Source organism: Pteropus medius, unplaced genomic scaffold (genome assembly GCF_902729225.1).
Source record: "Pteropus medius unplaced genomic scaffold, Ma_sr-lr_union100, whole genome shotgun sequence".
Taxonomy (NCBI): domain Eukaryota; kingdom Metazoa; phylum Chordata; class Mammalia; order Chiroptera; family Pteropodidae; genus Pteropus; species Pteropus medius.
Window position 1 is genome coordinate 14804327 of NW_024351729.1, and position 22427 is coordinate 14826753.

Consider the following 22427-nt stretch of genomic DNA (forward strand, 5'->3'; position numbering starts at 1 on the left):
GTTCCCAAAATAAGGTCTGCAGGAATGACCAGCACCCTTGCTTAGTGGCCTCCTGCCTGGCATTTGTCCATCTAATTTGGAAAGCACAGAGGCGAGATGAAACCAGGGCAAGAAGGCTTGGTAGGAGGACATTCTGTGCATCGGCTTTGGCAGGTTTCTCTCAGAACTAAAAGAAATCATGCCCTGATTTGGCAAATAAAGCCCATAACACTACATCTGCGTTAAAAGAACGTTATGCTATATTTTTCATAAACTATAGGTAGGGCCGAGAATATTGTAGGTTGACGAATTTAGAAAAACACAAAATCTATCTGTAAAACTAACATTAAAAAGGTATTTTAAAGTCCTAGTAGCTCACATTCAATAAAGCTCAAAATTTGAATGAACCTCCACGGCTGTTCTCGCAGGGGCTTTTACCGCTCCTGCAAAAACAGTGTTTTACTGAAGTTATGAGAAGGGAAGGTACTTTCTGCATTGTTTATTGAGGGAGAGATAACTTTACACATTAGGAACTGGTGCACTTAAATTACAGGACAGATGACCATAAAAACTAGGGGTCTTGTCAACAACACAACTTCATTTTATATTATTACAGTTACTGATATTTAAACAATGATGTAAACAAAAATAGCACTAAGTTATGCCAAACAGAAACATCGCATAGATAAGTTAGCACGTTAGCTATTCCTAATAGCTCAACACAGAGTGATAGAATAGCCCAAACTCCAAATTTTAGTTCTTTTGTGCATGAGCAGGAATAAGGGAAAAGGACACTGATCTGACCCCAGAACGAAGAACAGTCGTGCAGAGAGGTATTCTGCGTCGTGACGTTCAATACTTTTCATTTGCGACCTAAGCATTTTCCCTCTTTTTACTGTTCCTTGAAGACAGATTTCTTTTTTTCTTAAATTTCCTATAGTCGGCTCCTGGCCATTCACAATAAAATTCGAATAGGTGGCCAATATCAGAGCCTAGGCCTCCAGCAGTGGAAGTCTAATTTAATAGCTCAGTGGACTACCTACACCACACACAAACATTTTTATTATAATTTATCCAAGAGGTTTCCCACTTCCCACTTCGAAAACAGGTGACAAAATAAAAAGAAAATCTCTATACAGTAAAGGAAAAAGGAATTCTTAAGTTTGTGTAATTTCTTCACCTGAAAGAGGCTAAGTTTACTGACTTTACAGATTCAAAGCTGGATAACTGGTTTAATTTCTCTACCCATTAGCCTTGATGACATCATGACATTCCCCTGAGTTTGGTTAATGAAAGTAAGCAAGCAAGCAAACAAAAAGAGTGATTTAAAAAAACAGCATAAAACAAAGTTAAAACAGTTTGTGGTTTGTATCTCTTGTATTTCCTGGTAAAAGTGTCAATGGAGCTAAGAAGCCAATGTTTCTACCATTCTACTTTAACAATGTGTTTCCCACAGGAATCCTTTTACTCATGAGGTTAAGGCACCAGGTTAAACGAAGGTGAAAGGTCTGACATACGTATGGCATATGCAGGCTCCGCATGATCTGTATAAAGAGTAGCCAGCAGGGAAGAAGCCAAGTGATCCATGTTTAGGCGAAGGGTCCTGCAGGCTTCGAGTGGGTCAGATGGACTAGACTAGAAGCACTAGGCAGTACTATAAGGCACTCCTACGAGGAGAAGAAACAAATGGGGTGGTGCACATGGAGAAGGAGCCACAGGCCCCAGGTGTCCACCAGCCGGGTTACTAGCCATGAGGCCTGGATCTGGGCCAGGGCTCAGGACTAGGGGCCAGGAAGGTCCAGGGATGGGGAGGGAGGCTGGTCTGCAGCTCTACAGCCAGTAGGAGAGAAGCTTCACTGTGCCAAGAGTTGCTATAGGCGCCTGAATCTTCCACCTGAGAAGACTGGCCTCACTCCAGACCTTTCTGACAAGATGGCTTCTCTTTCCACACAGAGGAACTAAAGCAGAACAGCAGCTGTCTCTTCAATCAGGTTAGCGGGAGCTTAACAATGCCTTCCATCACCCCAGAGGCCACTTTATGAGGAAAGTGCCACATAACGTGATCAGTTGGAACCCATTTTAAATAAAATCCCTGACAACTACAGGTGTGCTTAGGATGGTATTCTACACATTTGACTTTTACCTAGAGTTTAACAATGACCTGGATGTTACCTGCTAAGGTAAAAATCTCACTAAAACACACTAAACTCCACTAAAATCCTCTAAAGAAAAACTATCAAGTTAGAGATTTTTGAATACAGTGGAATTAGAATTATCTACCAATAAGAAGGCTGCTAGATACTGGGACTTAACTGTCAAAACACTATCCCACGTGATAAAAGTCAACATTTGTCCATTTAGATTAACTGAGCAGGGCTTATTCACCCATCTCGGGGTTCCACCTAGAGCAGTCAGTTCTGCTAGACTCAGGGTGAGAAGAATGGTACAAGGCACACAACACACGAAGCTCCCAATGCCCGCTGTCAACAAGTACCAAGAAAAGACAAGCAGAGTACCTCCGACTCCGTTCCTGTCAGGGAGGGAGGTGTTCGTTTCTTTCAGTCTTGCCCCACACTCTCTACTTTTCCACATTATCTTAGAGTAAGAAAAATATTGAGACAGAAGACTCACGAAATAAAGAGGAAAATGGCATGCATCTCCCTTTACCGGGAGAAGTAAAAATATGAAATAAATTAATCTTTGTGTCGACTCCAGGCAAATCAGGAGGTGAAGATTTACTTCATAATCCAGTTATTTCAATAAAGTGTGACAGCTCGGTGGAGATGAATAATTCTGCCCCAAACATAGGAACGGCAGCATCGGCTTTACCCTAAATCAGGAGCAGAATGCATCTCGGCTTCCTCAGATGATGCTCTCTTTGCAGAAAGTGTTCAGTGTGGCATCACACTGTCCCCCCCCCCAACCCCCAACAGTAATTTGCATATGGCCTTTTCTAGGCAATGGGCAAAGAACAAACCCATAGTGTTGGAACCCAAGCCTTTTCGAAGAGGTGCGGGGAGAAATTATCCAGTGCCAGAAGTCAGTGTGTACACACACAGAGGCAAAATGGAGGCCAGACCCCATCCTAGGGAACACCCTCCATCTTAGCAAAGGCGACCTGCGACAGGTACAGTGATACGAACACCTTGGTTCTCACTGTAGCCGGAAGGAAATCACAGCACAGTCTCTTTGCAGGAGTCTGAAGGATACCGCTCAAGAGGTTGGAAGCCACAAATCCCAAGTGCTAGCAATATTCCATTTTTGGTGGAGGCCTCGTCTAGAACAATCAAAGAGAGATTACCCTCTCAGCTAATCAAATATTAAAGCTCCTAAAAAGATTAGCTTTTAGCACTACAGACACAAAAATCGTTATGCTACAGTCCCCTGAAAAGGCAGTGAAGCAAAGGTGGAAGATGAGCATGTACAGGGTTTTCATATAAAGAGGCTTTCAAATTTGGGAAAAAGCAGCCCTGGAAAGAACACGACTCGCATTCCAGTTGACTGCGTTTTAAGTGTTCTGTGGCCTTCCTACAGTGGTACAAACTGAGATCTATTTTAGGAACTGGCTTCCTTACTGCAGGGTTAGGTGCCAACATTTCGCCAGGGCTGGGCTGTCTCACGCACGGGTTTCTGGCACTGCGAGGAGGGAGTTCCTCAAGCCATATACCAGGGAATGGGCCTTTCGAGTGAAAAGAGGTCCCCTGAGCTGGCTGCCAGCTCTAGGAGATTAATTGGACATTTTCTCATGTGCTTTATATATAAGATACTTAATATGGGATGAAAAACAGAACATGAGGGAAAGCAGGTATTAGCTGGGACTTACGGTGGTGGTAAAAAAAATCCACAGATTTGCTTTTGTCTCAACAGTTTCTAAGCAGTGGAACAATTACCTAACTGTGCACCAAATAATTTGTTAGGGTTGAAAACAGTAAGGGCGTTCATGTGCTCTAAGGCATTCTGGGCTGAAAACAGCAATTTTGAATGTTCATGGCAGACCCAGCTCCGAAGCCAGCTCTGCTCTGTCCTATCAGATTTTGGTGGTGGTGGCAGAGAGTGTCATGTAGGTTTGCAGCCGGCACCAACCAGGCTGTCAGGGATGCACAGAAAGGAGAGAAAACAGAAGCCGCTGGGATACAGTTTCGGTTCTGGGTAGCTGATGATGATGGCACATCTATTTTTTTTCCATTTGAAAATAAGCAAAAAACGATGTGAGTAGAAAGTTCTCCTTAGAAGTTCACAGGGACTGCCAATGTTTAGCAGGGCCCTCTACATGGACACTGGTGACAACAAAGGCCTTTAGAACAGGGATCAGAATTTTACCCTGACTCTCGGCAGGTCTGACCCTGGGTGCCCGTGCAGTGAGACAGGAAATTTTGTACACAGCAGACATGCTAGGAGGGGAGGACATGGCCTTGCACTCAGGTCTCCAAATGCAGTGTGCCGGGGATGGCCTCACTGACAGTTGGAATAACACGTACATTAATTATAGCGAAGGCAGAAGCAAGCTGCAGTGACAGGGAGTGGGAGGTGAGGGAAAAGGCACTTTGCCATTGGAGCACATCTGTTTTATAATAAGCAGGTCTATAATTCTCTTGTGAAAGATCTTGTTCTGCTATCTTCGAGGCTGAAAAATATAAATACTGTATTTCACTAAGGGGAGGAGGAAAGAGGAGATGATCGAATTTGTTTGCCTGTTTGCCAAGTGCTTGTTTGAGATTTTCCACTCTTTTTCTTTTGTGTACAACATTCTCTATAACTGAGCAGGGAGGGGAGGTGTGTGTGTGTGTGGGGGGGCGGGTAGCTTGTCAATCTGTTTTTCCAAGAGTAAAGGCACCGTAAAGCGTCTTGTGAATGGGGTCTTGGACTCTTAAGTAGTTTTCATGCCTTGGTTACAGCTACTGTATAATCAGAACATGAATGCATGCTCGGTGCTGAACCAGTAAATGGAAATGTGTGGTCTGGGGCCAAAGGAACTGGCAGGGGTTGAGAGGTGAAACGCTTATACCTAACAGTCTGCAAAAAAAGTCAGTCTAAAATGTCACGTCTCTAAACGGACAGAAGGATCACGAATGGTGTCTGGAGGGAGCAAGGCATCGGGGAAAAGAGCAGCAGGGCTGAATGTACCACGGAGTCTGTGAGCCACGGATTCTCCAGATCCAAATAGCAGCGAAAGTACTAAACCACGAAGGCTTTGGAGACATCTGCTCAGTGGAAACACACTGAATCTTCTCGTACAGTCTACTGAGTATTGTTTCAATATAAACTAACTTTTCTGTTCTAGAAAGAGTTAAGGTGGAAGGAATGGGAGCCATGACTTTTGGTGCCACCTTACCTGCTATTTCCATCATAGCGATCTCTTAAAAGGGCACTGCAGTGGGAACATACTACCCTGCCATATGGCTAAGCAATTTGTTTTATTTCTTATTCCTATGATATTATTTTAGCACTTTTTGTTTTACTTTAAGGTGGCAATTATATATGTGTCTATATGTTTATTTAAATAATATTAGATTTAATTCGTTAATTGTATTTGTAAGTTTGTTACTTTCCTAATAGCCTAACGTTGGTATTTTGATTTTTTAAAATGATTAAAAAAACATGAAAGTAGAAGTGGTTAAATTGACAAAAGTCAAAATGAAAGTACAATGAAGAACAATGAGAAATAAAGTATTTAAAGTGAATAGGCAGGAGTTGCCTACACGAGATTCTGTGAAAAGAAATGAAGACCATCTCTTGGAATGTATGCACGGCATATCTACCAGTCTGCAAACCCATGTATTTAAAACAATCCTAGGAAATTTCCTCAGGCCAGCACCATTAAAAAAATCACAAATATTACCCATGAAAACCCTGGCACACTGCTCATAAGAGAGCCACGTTTACGACCTGGCAAATATGGTGGGGTGTTGCATCATTAGGCGGAATTGGGAGTTGTACCAGCAGACAGAGTGAAAACATGCAGAAGTTGGTGGCAGAGGTCCTTCTTAAGAAAAAAACTTTTCTGAGATTAACTTCAAAATCGGAATTAGCTCTCCCGGTAAATCAGGGTGCCTGCTTTCTGTCAGAGGCAGCTTGCTCTCCTGATTTCCAAGCCATTTGGCTCAGTTTAGGGGATCCCACCTTTGCAGAAGAAATTGAGGTGAGAGAGCCAGGGACACTGGGTCCTGGAAGGATCCAAAAGTCATTCCTGTATTTTGAAGATTTTCTTATGAAACAGACGGTGATGGGTGCTTGCCTCAGTTACCTCATCCTCTGTGAAGGCTAAAAATAAATAACACAAAAATAACCCAAAGTATTGTTGTTCTGTTGGAAGTGCTTCCTCCTGTGTCCTGTGTAATAAAGTGGCTCCTGAGAGCCAAAAAAAGGAAAAAGTCTGAACCGTAAAGTAATTATGTGTAAACCACGTTTTGCTTGGGAGCAAGCAGCTGAAATTCATGGCTAAGTGTAATTCAGCTACTGGTAGTTTTTTGAGCCACAGAGGCTCCATGGACCTTTGAGACATTGACTTACAGGGAACATACGTACAGGTAGGTGTGTGTACATGTATATAAATATATATCTATATCTAGCTGAAGATGAGACATACTCTTCTTCCAAAGGAGTCTAACTGGCTAGTTAGGAAGCCACTGGGGCTGATGGATCATTGAGAGGTCAATCCTGGGCCTTGGGCCCCGGCTGAGTCAGGTGTTCTGGTAGGAAAGCTCAAACATGTTGCAAGCCTCCTCCAGGCTCTCGTCCACGTTCAGCCTCCGCCAGAAAGACTTCTGCTTCTTTTGCAGCTCTCGGCGGACACACCTCGGGCAGGGGACAGACTTTTCTTTGCACTCAGAATGGAAAACGGCTCCACAACTTTCACACCTGTAAAAGCCAGGGATATGATGAGCAAGGTTGAAATGAGCAAGACCAAACGTCTGAAGTCCAGCGGCCTCTGTATAGCTCTGGACGCGACATTTTATTTCGGCGGCCCTGCCGCTGGGAAGAGAAATGACTCATAGAAATGAGCTCTTCGCTTTTCCAATTGTTCAAGGGTGAATTTCAGTTGAAAAATTTCCCTTTTTTTTTTCCTGATTAGAACTAGCTGGGGAAGAGGCTTTTGGCTTACCGGTGGAATGGAGCCAGCAGTCAACTAGCAACTCCGTGATCTTGGTGACTACGGACAGAGCTCTAGAAGCTCTGTGTTAGTTTCCTCTCCATGGAGAAAGAAGGGCATTAGTAACTGGAGGGTGAAGTGACAGCAAGTGAGAGTGAAGGGTCTCCCCAACTGAAAATGCTCGGAATACCAGCGACAACCCAGCGTTACGGCTATGAAAACTCAGCTTTCCACCTCAGTTAACATGAGCTAAGTGGTTCCATTAACTCCCTGCCTTTATCTGACAGTACGGAAAGGTAAATGACACATTTTCATTTGCTGATGCTCTCCTGTGGCCTATTGTTCTTCTGAGTTTTTAAAAAATTAGAACCCCTCTCCCACTCTTTAAAGTTTACCTTTATAAAATAAGTGGGAACAGTAAGGCATAAGAGAATGAGGAAGATTTTATATATATATTAAACAACACACAGATATCATAATTTATAAGAGGAGACATTCCAGGTGGATGACTCGTTTGTAGTTTGGCTTGGTGGAAGCCTGTACAGGAGTCTAAACAGCCTGTTTTTACTGCAAAGTCTTTAATAATGAGTAACTGACAAGCACGACTGTAGCTGCTTCAGTGGGTGGCTTGCCAATGTGGATTACTTTCTCATCCTTCCACATACGAGCGACAAGCAACTATTACCTCGTCCCTGGAGTCCAAGGAATTGGGCCCAGGTGATTTTGTTCAACCAGCAACGTCCAGGGAAGGGCCAGCACCAGACCTAGTACAAAGGGTACTTTTTTGTAGCTATGGCTACAAGGGATCCAGTCCTCAGGGCGCAGCTTTACGTTTCCTTTGCTTTTCCTATAGTATCCTGAGTTTTGCTTCTGGGTCTAGGATGGTCTTTGGAGCATCATTCCCTAGCCTGCCACTGACTTATCCCCGGTACCATTCAGGATTCAGAAGGTTTGGTGAAAGGAGGACCTTCCCACCCACCTAGTACCCAGGAAGGAAAGCAGTGACTTGGAGGGAGAGAAGCTGGGAAGGCGCATGGCTGAATCTTTCAGCTGAGAGATGGAGACAGACGCTTCACCACACCCAGCAGTCTCTACCCCCAGCTCAGCTCTCTGGGCGGAGTAAAACATGATGCTTAGGAGGGCAAGCAAAGAGTGAGATGGCTGACTTCACATCCCACCTTTCAACCAGTTTCTGACTAATATGACTGTTATGAACTGACCTGTGTCCCCCACTTCCCCAATTCCCATGTCGAAGCCCTAACATTGTATTTGCAGACAGGATCTTTAGGAAGTAATTAAGGTTAAAGGAAGTCATAAAGGTGGGCCCTGATCTGATAGGATTAGTGTCCTTATAGAAGGGACAACTGAGAGTTCAGAGGAAAGGACTACAGCAAGGTGGCCATCTGTAAGCCGGGAAGAGAGCTCTCACCAGAAACCAAGCCCTGCTGGACCTGGATCTGGGACTTCCAGACTCCAGAACCATGAGAAGTAAATACCTGTTGTTGAGCCGCCCAGTCTGTGGTATTTTGCATGACGGCCTGTGCTGACTAAGGCAATGACCTTGCACAAGTTACTTCACCTCTCCGAGCTTCAGTTTCCATGACCACGTACCTCACAGAGGTCTTGTGAGGCTCAAATGAGATAGCAAATAAAGTATTTAGCACAGTTTCTGGCACATAGTAAGTTTTTAATAATACGGCTAAGACCACTCCTTCCCACGCAAGCAGCTGCCTGCTGCCTTTCTGTGAGTCTTCGTTTCAACCTGACTTCACCTATGACACCACAGTGACCTGAGGACTTCTCGACCAACCTCCTGATTTCATAGATAAGAAAACTGAGATTCCAAGAGGGCTGGTGATTATTTCCTGAGGACAGTGAGCTGAAGACAGAGTTGACTAGAACCCAGGACTTCTGGCAGCCCGGCCAAGGCTCTTGCCGAGACTTGGGCATCTGAGAGGGGGCAGTGCGCCCACTGGGCAGGGAAGTGCGGGGCATTGAGTCAGGGTGCTTATGTTCGAATCAGAAATCTTTCTTTGAGTGATCTTGGGCAAGGTATTTCCTTTCTTGGTGCTCTGGTTTCCCCATTTGTAAAAGACTGCTCACAGTGACCTCCTTGCTACTGGAGTCTGGGAGAATAAAGCGGCTAATGTATGAGGGAGGGCTGTTCAAATGGCAATGCTCTTAGGAGCAGCTGAGTATGACACCACCTCTCATGGCGACTCTAGCACCTATCTTCTTGACACTGCGCTCTACTGGCCAGGGCACTTGACGTGCTGGGTCATCTCTAGCATCTCTGCCTCCAGCCCCTCTCGCCTTCCACTGGGGATGAAGGTCAGGCAGGCAGAGCTTTGCCTAGTGCCTCTCTTGTCTGGGCCGGCTCCTCCCCAGTGACAGTGGCTTTGTCCCCACTGGGTCATACCTCTGTAACCTCCTATCACTGAAGTGACACTAATGGTAGCTTTATCAAATAAATTTCCTCCTTCCTGCCCCCTTTGCCCTGCTGAGTTAGCCAGTGATTTATACACCTAGGGATGTTGCCTTAGGGCAGTGATTGATAAGGAGAAAACTGCTGGGTTCCTTCAGTGCCACTCCCTTATCTCTGCTGATACCAGCCCCCCACCCCCACCCTGTGGTAGAGGCTGAGTCTTATCAAATATTTCTGGTGCAACAAATACCCACGGGGTGATGGAGGGACCAAGTACACCTGCTCTTTCTAGCCAAAGGTCAGTAACTGAAAAAAAAAGTCTGAGATAAAAAATTAATGATTTCAAAATAGAACCGAGTCCTATTTTCTAACAATTTGTAACCCAGCAGGCATCTTTTGAACTATATAATGGCTGGACTGATCAATGACCTTCCTAAATTCAGAGACTCTATTGTTAATTTTCTCCCTGATTTTCTTCTTGAAAAGAAAAGAATAAGGGCAGGAAAACAAAGGAGGAAGAGAAACTGTTCTCTTACATAAATTTTACAGAGCTCTGTAATAAAAATGTAATTTACAGGAAAAATAAAGTATTTCATTAAAAAATGCAATATAGAGAATAAGGTTTATTAAAAAAGACCTTTTACTTAAAAAGTCACTGGCTCCTTAGGATTTACTGAATGTCCTGACTATTTTTAAAATATGATTTGACAAACATAACTTTTTAGGAACATGTCTTTTATATAAGGCAAATCTACTAGTGTAATCATCTGTGCAGAAAATTGCAACAGATAATGAAAGAGAAATGGCTTTCGGTGTTCCTGAGTGATGAATCAAAGAAAAGCCAGCACTTCGTTTCTGAGTCATCCAGTCCCAGCCATTAGCAGTCTCCTTGCTTTTGGTCGTTGCTGCACAGCACGGAGAATAAGGAACTGTGTCCTCTCTCTCCAGTGTCACAGAGAATGTGACTGCAGGGAGACGTATTGGCTGTGGTCCCAGTGGTTCTCAACTGGGAAGACCCTTCTCCTGGAGGCGGCGGGGGGACATCTGGACATTTGGCGGTGCCGGGAGACATTGTTGGTTGTCACAAACGGGGTGGGGAGGGGATGGAGGAGAGGTGTTACTAGCCTCCAGTGGGTAGAGGCCAGAACCACTGATCTAATCTACCTGGAGAAGGCAACACAGGGTACCCAGGGTAAACAGTGCTGCCTCAGGCTTATATGCATGCTAACCAATAAGGGCCAGCATAATATACTTATTTATTTATATTACTTTCACAAATATATATTTTAATACATCATTTGATCAAAATAGCTGAAACTCACTAGCATTAACTATCGTGGTTTCTAAAAATAATTTAGAACATCATTTAAGAGTCAATACCTATGACATAATTCTGTGCATTGCTCAGTAACTCTTCACTTTCTATCGACCCACTCTGATTTTTCAACCTTCCCCAAGAGCCATCTTGAAGACTGGCCCTCAGTCGCATTTATTTACTCTTTGGCCCAGAACCTCTGGGCTGTTTCTTTGTGGCATCTTTCGCTTCTTCATGCCCTGTCTAGGCCACCTAGCAAATCAAAACCAAACACTTTTGTATTTGCTTCCTAAAATAAATCGCTTTTATGTAACTGAAGCAGTTAAGCTTCAGCAACTACTGCATTGAAAACAAGATCAGAAAATATCGAGGCCACTTACTGCAGAGAGGAGAGCTGGGCTAGAGTGAGGAACTCCAGATTCTTGGCCCAGGTTGACCCTAGTGTCACTGGGATCTTGGGTAAGTTACTTCATCTCTGGCCCTCATTCTCCACATAAGTAAAAGAGAAGGTTGGATTAGATGGCATCTAAGGTTCCTTCCAACTTGTAGATTTTGTGCAGGAGGGAAAAAGGCTGCTCTGGGTTTTACCCTCCTTTTTCCAAATTTCCTTGCTAGCGCCTCTTGGGAAAGCCTCAAACTGACAAGCTGGGATTGGATGAGATGAGCCTTAATGCGAAAAGCATCACTTTAAATTTTATTTACTTGCGTTGATTAATCAAAAGCTATGAAACAATTTATATGATTAGTACGTGTAGGTCTGAGAATCAGGAATTTGGCCAAAAGGAGCTGACTCTGCCCCTACGTCATAAAATCAACTGGATATTAAGGATTGCTCTCTAAGCCCCCTACTACCCTCATCAGCACCCCCTCTCTTCAAGGGAACAAAAAAGAACCGTTAAATGTCATAGGGCTTTTGTTTGGGTTGCGGGGTGGGGAAGCTGGCTAGAGGTAGCAGTCGTTTACCACCCTACATGGAAGTATTTCTGTGATTTAACCACTGGAATGAGCCCTGGATGCACCATAGGATGTGGGATGAGAAAGGAAGAACTTGAGTTCTGCTTTGGTGGAAGCTCTATTGGGTAAATGCCATTAATCATTCATGTGCGCCCTGGCAAACTGGTCTCCTTTCTCGGGATAGGGGCAGGGGAACGTTTCTACCATTTGGGGGCAACACAGATCTCATCCTATATCTTAGTAAAGGCATCATGAAACGAGACTCTATACATCTTATGAACAGTCTTTGACCTAAAAATTAGCTTACCTTCTGACCTATGGCAAGCAAGTGAGAAGTTTATAACCCAGAAATCTAAGTCAATTGCCAAGAGATCAAACAGGCACAATATTCTTATTAGAGCTATCAAAACCAAGAAAACCGACCTGCTACAACGAACAGAACTAAATATGTGCAGGGGAAAAAGGTTTGCTTCTCAAATATTATGGCAAAGAAGCAAGAATTCCTGGCTGCAGACAGTTTCCTGTTCTGGAATGCTGATGATGTGAGACCAATTAGAGACAGGCTCGATGGCTTTGTCTGTGTCCCTCCAGATCCTAGCTGCGCACATGGAGGTCACAGGAAACTGCTAAAGGCCCCTGCCCCAAGTTGAGGTCACTGCAATACTTCTGCTCTTGATGTTGATGCTGAGTCCTTCTCCTGCTGCATTTTTATTTTTGGCTCAGGCAATGACCTCAGATATTTCACTAGGATTCAAATTCAGGTTTGAGTTTGGCTGGATCTCTGACAAGTGAAAAGACAGGCCCACAGCTTCGGCTGATTTCTACACGGCGGAGCCCACAAGGAATAGGGTAGGGTGAAGAAATAAGTGCACATTATTAGACATGAGAGTGTGGTTTGGTGTATAGCTACTATGTAAGGCACCCCATAGGACCACTAGCTATTATTGGTTTTTCCAAGAAACCAAGATGATTATTTAAATCTCTTGGCTAAGGGAGGTTGTTATTGGGGCCTGGTATTTGAATGTTTTGGGATGATGTTTTCTTCTGTTACCGTGTAAGTCAATGAACATAAGTAAACAACTTAAAATTTGCTTAAGTAGGAAATCAGCCAACATCACATATGGTGGCATATGCCTGCATGTGTGCATATGTGCTGTGTATGTACTTACATACGTATGCATGCTGTTTGGAAGAATACACAGAACGTGTTACTAAATATTCTAAGGTAAAATGAATTCAATATGATTTAAACAAACAATATGATCCAACAGATTCATACTATTGGAGGGAATAGTAGCATTCAAATAAAGAAAGGTTAACACCCAATTTCAGTAAGAAACTGATTATGGTAGGTGTTGATGGCTGAGGACAGTCCAAGTTTCACAGCTGCCCTGGAGCACCCACCACCTCCAGCCAAGCTTTGTGCCAGAATGACCAGAAATTCATGCTATCCATACTTTCTAGATGCCCCTCTATTCTGCAGCAGGAGAAGCAGGGCAGATGGGGAAATGCTGGATTCCAGAACTATCGTGGCTCCTTGTAGAGCAAGAGATGGACTACAGTTAGGCCTATCTCATTTGGGATTGTTTATGGTATTCTTTTTTCTTTTTTTCTTTTTTCTTTTCGGCTGAGGATAGGGAGGTGGGGGCTAAAAAGGTATCCGTATGGTTTAACTGGAATTGTATGAGACTGGAAGAGATCCAGCTCCTTTGGCCAAATGTCTGGCAGATTAAGGCGTATATGTGCTAGCTTGTAAAGCTATTCCAATGGTTCTGAATGGTAAATGCAACTACAGTAAGATCAGAATTAGACATTTAAATTAGGCAGCATCTGTATGGCCCTTTGCCCCTGTTTTTACATAAATTATCTTTAGAATAGTTCTCTGAGCTAGGTACTATTTGTTTTTTCTATTTTTAATAAGTCAGTAAGTAGATAAAATGAAATGAAATAATAAAATAACTGGTGGCCTATCTGGTCCCAGAACTGGTAGTGAGTAATCAATTTTGGACTTGATTTCAGTCTTCTGACTTTCAATCTGGCCCTTTTCTCCGGTTACTAGCCACATGCTACTTTAAGTTATTCAAAACATCCCCCAAATACCTGCTAAGACTCAAATCTGGGAAGAACAATTGGTATGTCCTGCAATGATCTTTTTATTTACTTCTTAATCCCCAGAGTTAATTAAGGAAGGCTTTTCCCCTGATTGCACCCCACAAAGCATTTGGCTTTCACAGGTCTTGCACTTTTAGTTTGTAAACCAGGCTCAGCTAATACCTTTGACAAAAGCTTTACTTAAAATCTTGGCTTTGAAATAGAATGTAAACAAGGGTTAATTAATTCATTTGTTAATTTTGCTACCCTACTGGAGACAGTAACTCCCTGTTAGCTTTTGTGCAAATAATTAATAAATGCTTCTTGCTGATTTGTGGATGGTGATAGAACTCCATAATATTCTATGTAGCTGTATAAACCATAAGAGGTATGACCTGAATTGAAATAGTTTTGGGGGATAGGGAAAAACTGATATTTCTGACACTTTTCAGTTTTTTTTTTAATGGTTCACCTGGCAGGTAATATGATTCTTAACTAACAAATGTCCATCTCTTTTTGGAGTTACTTTAGGAAAATCTTATTTGAGAAATTAAAGGAACTGCAGGAGGATTTTAAAATTTTCTACAGTTTCTAGAAAAAGCTAGAATATATTATAATTGTAGCCATAGAGAACCACAAATAAGAGCAATGGCTTTCTGTAAGAATTTCTAAGGTAGATCAAAACACCTAAGAGCCCAAGAGATGTTTAGAAATGTCTTTCTACATTCAAAACAAAGAAAGTGAATATAAGACTATTATTAGGCTAATGCAGATTAAAAAACAATAATCTTGAATATCTTGGCTTATATATGGATTCCATTGATTACTAGTCTACCTTTTTTTATGTAAAACTGAAAAATGTAACTGCCAAGTTTTTAAGTGAGCTTCTTTAAAAGAAAATTATTTATAAGAATGGTAGGTATCTATGATTCTGAATAGGATTTACTTTTATTTAACATATTACATTTCAGTTCCTCAAAGTACTAAGATGATGGAGTAAGATACAAAATAAAAAACTTTTTCAAGCATGGGTACATTAGAAAAATGCAAACAAACTCAGAAGGTAAACCGAATCTAATTTTATGAGCAGCATGATTAGTTGCTTAGGAATAAGTTAGTGTTGTAAATTTAGAAGGAGAAAGGCATTTAAATAAAAGGCATTTGTCTCCTCTCACCAATACGATTCTCTTAACAAGACGGTATTACATAATTTTCTAATATTCAACGTGTTCTAAGCCAGTGGCTCTCTAAGTGTGGTCCCTGGACTAGCCAAACCAGCATCAATAGGGAATTTTTTAGAAATGTAAATTATTGGGTCCCAATCCAGACTTGCTGAATCATAAACTCTAGGGTGGGGCCCAGCAATCTGTGTTTTAACAAGCCCTCCAGAGACTTTCATGAACATAAAAGTTTGAAAATAATTTTTCTAGGCCAATCGTTTATTTCCAAAGACAGCAGGGCTAATATTAGACAGAGCTGTTCTAAATATTTAAAACAAAAATCTGGACTTTGCAAAATGAAATTCGGAAGTGATATTAACTAATATTTTCATGTAGGGCTTTACATTTCATATTTATTATTTTCTCAAAGCTCGTAGGTGAATCTCATTTAATTACAAGTAACATGTAGTAGTTCACATATTTATTGGTCATTTGCATGATTTTTCAATAAATTAGTTTATGTCCTTGCCTGTTTCCTATTGACTTTTACTTACTGACTTTTAAAGATTTTTTTATATTCAGGAAATTATATTTTGTCACATGTGTTGAAAATATTTCTTCTGTTTACATTTGTCTATACCTATAGAATTTTAAGCATTTAACATTTTTTATGTTTTTAAAAACATTTTGCTTCCATGGCTTCTGGGTTTGTGTCTAACTTAGACCTTCCCCACTTTAAGATTATAAAAATATTCATCCATCTTTTCTTCTAGTACTTTATGGATTTATTTTTTTTTAAATCAAAATATTTGATCCATCTGGAATTTATGTAAGGAGCATGGTGAAATCTGTGCATTACTTTTTCCAGCATTACTTTTCTTTTACAAATGGCTCTCTAGTTCCCAGTTCCTTTTATGGAATGATCCATATTTTGTTTTACTAATTTTGCTGTACCACCTTTGTCATGTGCTAAATGCCCATATTTCTTGAATCTGTTTCTATGCTTTCTGAAATTGTGTTCCGTCGGTCTGTCTGTTCCTATGCCAGCACTACATTGTGTACTTTATAATACATTTTTATATCTGGTAAAAAGTTTCCTTTCGTATAAACAACTTCAGAGGTCAAATTCTATATTGAATATAATAGGAAAGTTTACCGCTACCCATCTTTATGTTAAATGAAAAAAATTTGTAATGTATATAATCAATCAGCTAATTAAAATTTTATATTATAACTTTATTTATAAGGTGTATTTAAAATGAGATGTACTTGTATAAACATCTCAGGTGGTCAAGGACTAATCTTGGCTTTAGATATTTGACTTTTCGAGCATCTTAGTTTTTTTTTCATCTTTACATAGTGCTAAAGGTACTGTACAAACTTGGTAGGTTAAACTAATAGTCTGTTTATATGTTTATAAAATTAGGAAACATGATTCAATTGTTCAATAATGTATAAACATTTAGTGATTAAAGTTACCCTACTTTGCATGAACTAAGTGTTTATTATCTTGGAAAAATAAAGCAATGATGCTTAAAATGTGGTATATATTAACCAGATTTTAAGGGAGAATGGGAAAAGACGACGTGAATGACAATGCATGTTTTAGCAACCCCTTTCATTTAGTGAGAACATCCTTTGGAACTTTTGCTTCCACTCTGAATATTAGTAAAAGTTGGATGGAATTGATAATCACAGTAATAAAAATAGTTATGCTACATACACAAGCAGTAAACAGACATGTAAGACACCTGGAAGTCACAGAAAATTTTCTTTCTTTCAGCATTATGTATAGTTATAAGATGGGAATATAAGTGTAAAAAGCTGGATGGTAGTATATATCACAAAGGAAACTCCAAGGCATTAACACATCTGGTTAGCAATGTGTGGTGCTAACTAATAACTAAGCCTTTTCTCTTTCATTGTCTCTAGGTGGTGACCTAGGCAAGAGCTCTGGACCCCTCAGTGAGAAAAACTGAGGCAAGAAATTTTCAGGTGGAGCGAGGCGTGGAGAAGAAGGGTTAAGTATTGTTCTTAGGTACTTTCTAAGTATTAAGGTTACTCTGATTAGGTCTTTCTCTTTTAAATAGTTTACCTTAAGTATGCTCTCAGAGAAGCCAGAGAAAGGGAAAAGGCGTCTTTCTTCTTGCTGCTTTGACATTCACGTGATTTCTGTTCCTAAATCCCTGGGCTAGTGCCTCTTTCAGGCATTGCGTGAAAACTATCCCTCCTCAGGCTACCTCAGGCCTCACTTCCCCCACCAATCCACCCTCTCCTGCTCTTCCACTCATCTTCTCGACTACTGCCAATGAAATCTTGTCTCTTTTCATTTTCGATTATGAAATTTTCTTCATCATTGATGTAAGCTGCTTCCTGGCTAAGCCTCTTAATTTAAATTTTCTTTCTCTTTGTCATCGAGGATTCTTTTTCTAGGAAAAAAGTGTTAACGCCCCTCTTAGAGAAAGGCTTTAAGATCCTTCAACCTCTCAAATCTCAGTGCCAAGCTAGATCTCTCAGTATAAGTTAAATCGGTTCAAGTTAGTGGCTTCCAATGTTTCCAGTGCAGACTTGGGAACCATCAACCACCAAGAGAGAAGTAGCTGAGCTTGTCAAGGGTAGGTAGTGAGTCTTTTGCCCTCTTAGGATGGTTTGTGGGTCCCTGGAATTTCAGGCTAGTGCTCTGACAAGAGAATGAGGCAGAAAGGGTATTGCACTGGGATTCGACAGCCCAAATCTTCCACTAGCTATGGCTGCGGAGTTAGGTGGGGATGCTGGCCTTGATGCGGGGGAGGAGGGTTAAGGGGTGGAGGCGTGGGTGTTGTAGGGGATGACAGTGATAGGAGGAAGATTATTAAATTCCCCCTGACTCTATAATTCAGTCCGAATGGCAGCTTGTTTACAGAATGTGAACATCTATGTGCTGGGCCTTTATCTCTATTTTAAGTGTTTTGAAGGCATCTAGAACTGAACAGATGATTATTAACGGTAGCCATAGATAGCATATGCAGATGTTTCCTGATGCAGCATCGAGTGGTTTCATCGGGTGTTTTAATATTCAAAATACTTAAGGGGTTTAGTAAAGATATGATAACGTTCATTAGATTCTAAAATAAAACCAAAAAGGATTTTTAAAAAACAACTTTAACAAGATATTACTATTTGTATTCCCATGATTGGTTGGATGAAAAAAGCCTCAGAATATCATAAACATAAGCTGACAAAACCAAGATACTATTGTACCTTTTGTAATTCTAAAGCATAAAACAGTTCATTTCAGAACATACTGCTCAGTCTGAAAGTCAACATTTTTTGTATGGAAAGGTAAACAGTCCTTCTCTTCCCTATCGTGTATCTAGGTTACTTATTTACAGTCCCATAGGGAAGGGAAAAGCACACAATGAAAAATGACCCAAAAGATGTTCTGAAAATTAAATTATCTGAGTAGCTTAACAAAGCTCATATTTCTGACATTAAACTCTCTGTTGGGCCAGTAAAACACATCTGTCCCTATAATATCGAGCTATCACTCCATAAAGTCACATATTATGGTAATGTCTACATTAGAGTAGACAATTTCCCTGGAATTGGTTTAAAAGCTATTTAAAATAAAATATGTTAAGTACAGATTTGAAAAACTAAAAAAAGGGAAAACTCTTCATTTATTCATAAATTATTTATCGATTATTTACTGTACACTGTTTTAGATGCAGAATATGGAGCAAAACAGAAGAAGCCCATTTCCTTATTCCAGTTCCTTATGTTATTTCAAAATGGTGGACTGAATCACAATTTGAATTTATATCTTAATCCCTTTGGGTAAATTCTAGCAAAATCAGTCAACTTTACTGAAAATACCATGATAAACTATCAAAAAGACTGATACAAAATGCTAAGCTATGAAGCTAAAGTAAAGCTCTCACTTCTTTTGTCAATAAGAGCTTAAAACAGTGCCATATGCCTGGTATGTAGATAGGAGGTGGGTGGCTTGTCAAAGGTCCACATAGCAAATTATTGGCAGTTAGGAATGTCATGTAGACTTTTTTATTCCTAGGCCAGTGATCTTTCTGTGGACGAGCCTGCTTCTACTTATTAAATGGATCTTAAAGATTTTAGAGCCGATTAAACTTTTTTCCCTCTGTAAAAGTATCCATTAATAAAAGTTTATAGATTAAATGTAACTATTTTCCTGAATCCAATATGATGTGACAAAAAAGCTGGATAAATATGTATACAATCTCAATTTTATGAAAAAATACGTATGCACATATATGTTGGAGAAATTTTCTTCATACTTTTATGTGCTTTTCATATTCTATAATGAATATCAATTAATTTTACAGTTAAAAAGTTAAAATACGAGTTAAACATTGATGAACATTTCCCCCTCCAATCGACAAAAAATTAGGTTGTCTAAAATGTTTAGAGATTAGATGATTAAAACATTATTAACCAGACACCCAACTAGAAGCTTGGTAAGAAATATGTCTAAGTGGAGATGACAGCCACCTATTCAAATGACCAAATGGCTTCCAAAAACAATGGTGGTCGTACCAGCTAGTATTGTGTTTATAAATGCACAGTATTTATCAAGAGGTTTAATGGCATAAGGGGTCAGGTCAGCCCTAAGAGTTTCACGAAAGTCTTGTCTGTGTTAGATGTGCTGAGACATTTTGACATGTGAATATAGAAGCCACCAGGCCAAGGTGAAATGTTATTTACCAAGTTACTCTTTGACCAAAATTTAAAAGCCAAAGAAACTAGCACTGTGCTGGAGTATTTTTTCCCATTTTAATTTTTATTATTATTATTTTTTGACATTCAATATTATTTTATATTAGTTTCAGATATATAGAATAGTAGTTAGACATTTATATGATTTATGAAGTGATCCCTCTGATTAGTCTAGTACCCACCTAGCACTATGCACAGTTATTACAATTATTATCGACTATATTTCCTATGCTTTACTTCACACCTTGTGACTATTTTGTAACTACCAATTTGTATTTCTTAATCCCTTTACCTTTTTCACCCAGCCCTCCAAACTGCCTCCTATGGGGCAATCATCGGTTCGTTCTCCGTATCTATGAGTCTGTTTCCGATTTATTTATTTTGTGCTTGAGTTTTTATCAAGGAAAACCTTCATCAACACAAACACATTTAAGAGCAGGCAGTCAGTCATACAGCCTAAGATTAGAATTCCATCTGGGTAAGTCACCACCCTTGCTTCAGCCACTCACAAAATCTGTGAGCTCTCTGGGCTTCAGGTTTTCTGTCCCCAAAATGTCTAGATGCTCTCCACGGTGTCTTGTGTCTCTGCTAGTTTACGATTCTAGAACACAGGCAGGAAGGAGTCTTGTCCTCCACCATCAGTGTTAGAAGACCATGGAGAAAGTTTGTCAAAATGCTCCTCTTTAATAACAGAGAGGAAAGAACAAGCAGATAGAAACTAATGGCTCTTCCACAAAGGTACCTATGAAGAGGAGCCCAACTTTCCTCTAGCTGTTTTGAGGATCCCATACCTCATTACAACACTGAGTGGCTGCTTCCCAAGAAAAGCCACAGAAAAGGAAATATCATTAAAAAAGTGTATATGCATTGGGGGAAGCTGTTCCCTCCCTTAAGCCAAACCTAGCCAAGGCTGTTGTTCTCTATTGTTGGACAGGATGTAACAGGATTGCCAAGCGCTGCCTACAAACCTGCTAATTAGGTGCACTGACAGTGTTTGTTTTGGAACCATTCCCTAACAAAGGAATGTGTCAGGCTGATTAGTGAGAAAAGGGTATGTAATGTATGTGTATTCTAGTCCAGATGAGGGCATAATCCAGGTATTTGGTCTGTTTGTGCAAGGACTCACAAAAAACTGAAGGCTGAACAAATAGGAAGCCCAAGACCAGCTTCTGGGCAGTGCCTCTCTCTCTTCCTCTGGAGTTGTGTTATACTTCCCCCACCCCCACCAAAAAAAACTCCTGCCTAAACACGAAACTCTCTTTCAAAAAATGACAAATTATAATTGGATCCTCAGAAAAATGCAAGAGCACTTGTAAGGTAGCTGACAAAACTGGGGGTTGATGATTTTCTAGGCACATTAATAGGTGACAACTTTGGGCAAAGCCATCTCTACATTTACTTTCCATAGACACATCAAAGGACATTAGGGCAACAGAAGACAGCTTTTAAGGGATTGTTCAAGTTGTGCTGATAAGCTGTGCATCTTAGCATCCTCTATGGGAAGAAGTAATTCTATATTTTATTATAAATCAGTTTCTCTTTTTAAACAAATCTTTATAAGGGTTGACTACAATTAGCTATTGGAAGCTTCATGAAGCTTAAAGAAGGGTGGAAGGTACCAAGGCGAAAAAACAAAGTCCATGCCCTAACAAGTTTAGGCCCTCAGGGGCAGAGTGGTATGGATTACGATGAAATGCAAAATGACAAAGACCAATTGAAAAGGTCAAGTGTGTTGGGAGGAGTCTCCAAGTTCTTCAGTACAAATTGGACATTTCTGGAGTTTGGCCAGATGGATGAAAACAATGGGCTTGACTAAGTTCTATGGGAGGCCTTCTTTCTCTGTAAGCTAACCTTACAAAATAGATTTTAAAAATAAAAAAGAGGATAAGCCCTGTTAGAAACTCACTCGCTGTGAACTCTTCCATGAGGCCAATGTTTGTTCTCACTAGATAGATGTAGGAAATGTTCTTGAAATGCGTGCAGATCAGATTTGGTGTCAGAGAATGTTAACTCAAGTGGTAAGAGTTTGGTGTTGATGAGTTCAAGGACTCGTGTGCAATCGTTATTTCTTGGAGTAGAGGAGGGAGTGGTCAACTACTATACACAAAGAAAAACTGGCAAGTAATGCTCAGTCTGCTTCTCCAAACCCCAGTGGTTTAAACACATAACCCTCTTAGGAGAGTAAACACTGAGCTGCAGATGCCCTCCTAACACAGGAAGAACACCTCCTTGGGTGTTGAATATTGTGGACCTGGACAGGCTGATGCTCATGCCAGAGAAATACTGTAAATAGTAGATCAGTTGCTTCAACCTTGTATATAAAGCTGTAGTGTTACTTCAGACTTTTACTATGCTCCTCTATCTTTGCAAGCATTTCCCCCCAGTTTTATTGAGATAAAAATGACATATAACATTGCATTAGTATCGGATATACAACATGATGATTTGATATATGTATATATTGCAAAATGATTACCACAATAAGTTTAGTTAACATCCATCACCTCATGCAGTTAGAAATTACTTTTTAATGATAAGTACTTTTAAGATCTACTCCCTTAGCAACTTTCAAATACATGGTACAGTGTTATCTTTAGTCACTATGCTATACGTTATATCCCCAGAACTTACTTATCTTACAACTGGAAGTTTGTATCTTTTGACCAACTACACCCATTTTAC

At 40.5% G+C, this 22427-nt stretch overlaps 1 protein-coding gene across 3 annotated transcripts in view; it reads right to left on the reverse strand.

Annotated features, from left to right (window-relative positions):
* Positions 1–463: 463 nt before the first annotated feature.
* Positions 464–22427, reverse strand: part of PLEKHM3 (pleckstrin homology domain containing M3) — a 168794-nt gene continuing 146830 nt past the window's right edge. For all 3 annotated transcript variants that reach the window (XM_039844590.1, XM_039844592.1, XM_039844591.1), the window contains one exon: positions 464–6837. In XM_039844590.1, coding sequence (XP_039700524.1) covers positions 6660–6837 — 178 coding nt within the window. In that variant the 3' untranslated portion in view covers positions 464–6659. The remainder of the gene's footprint in view (positions 6838–22427) is intronic.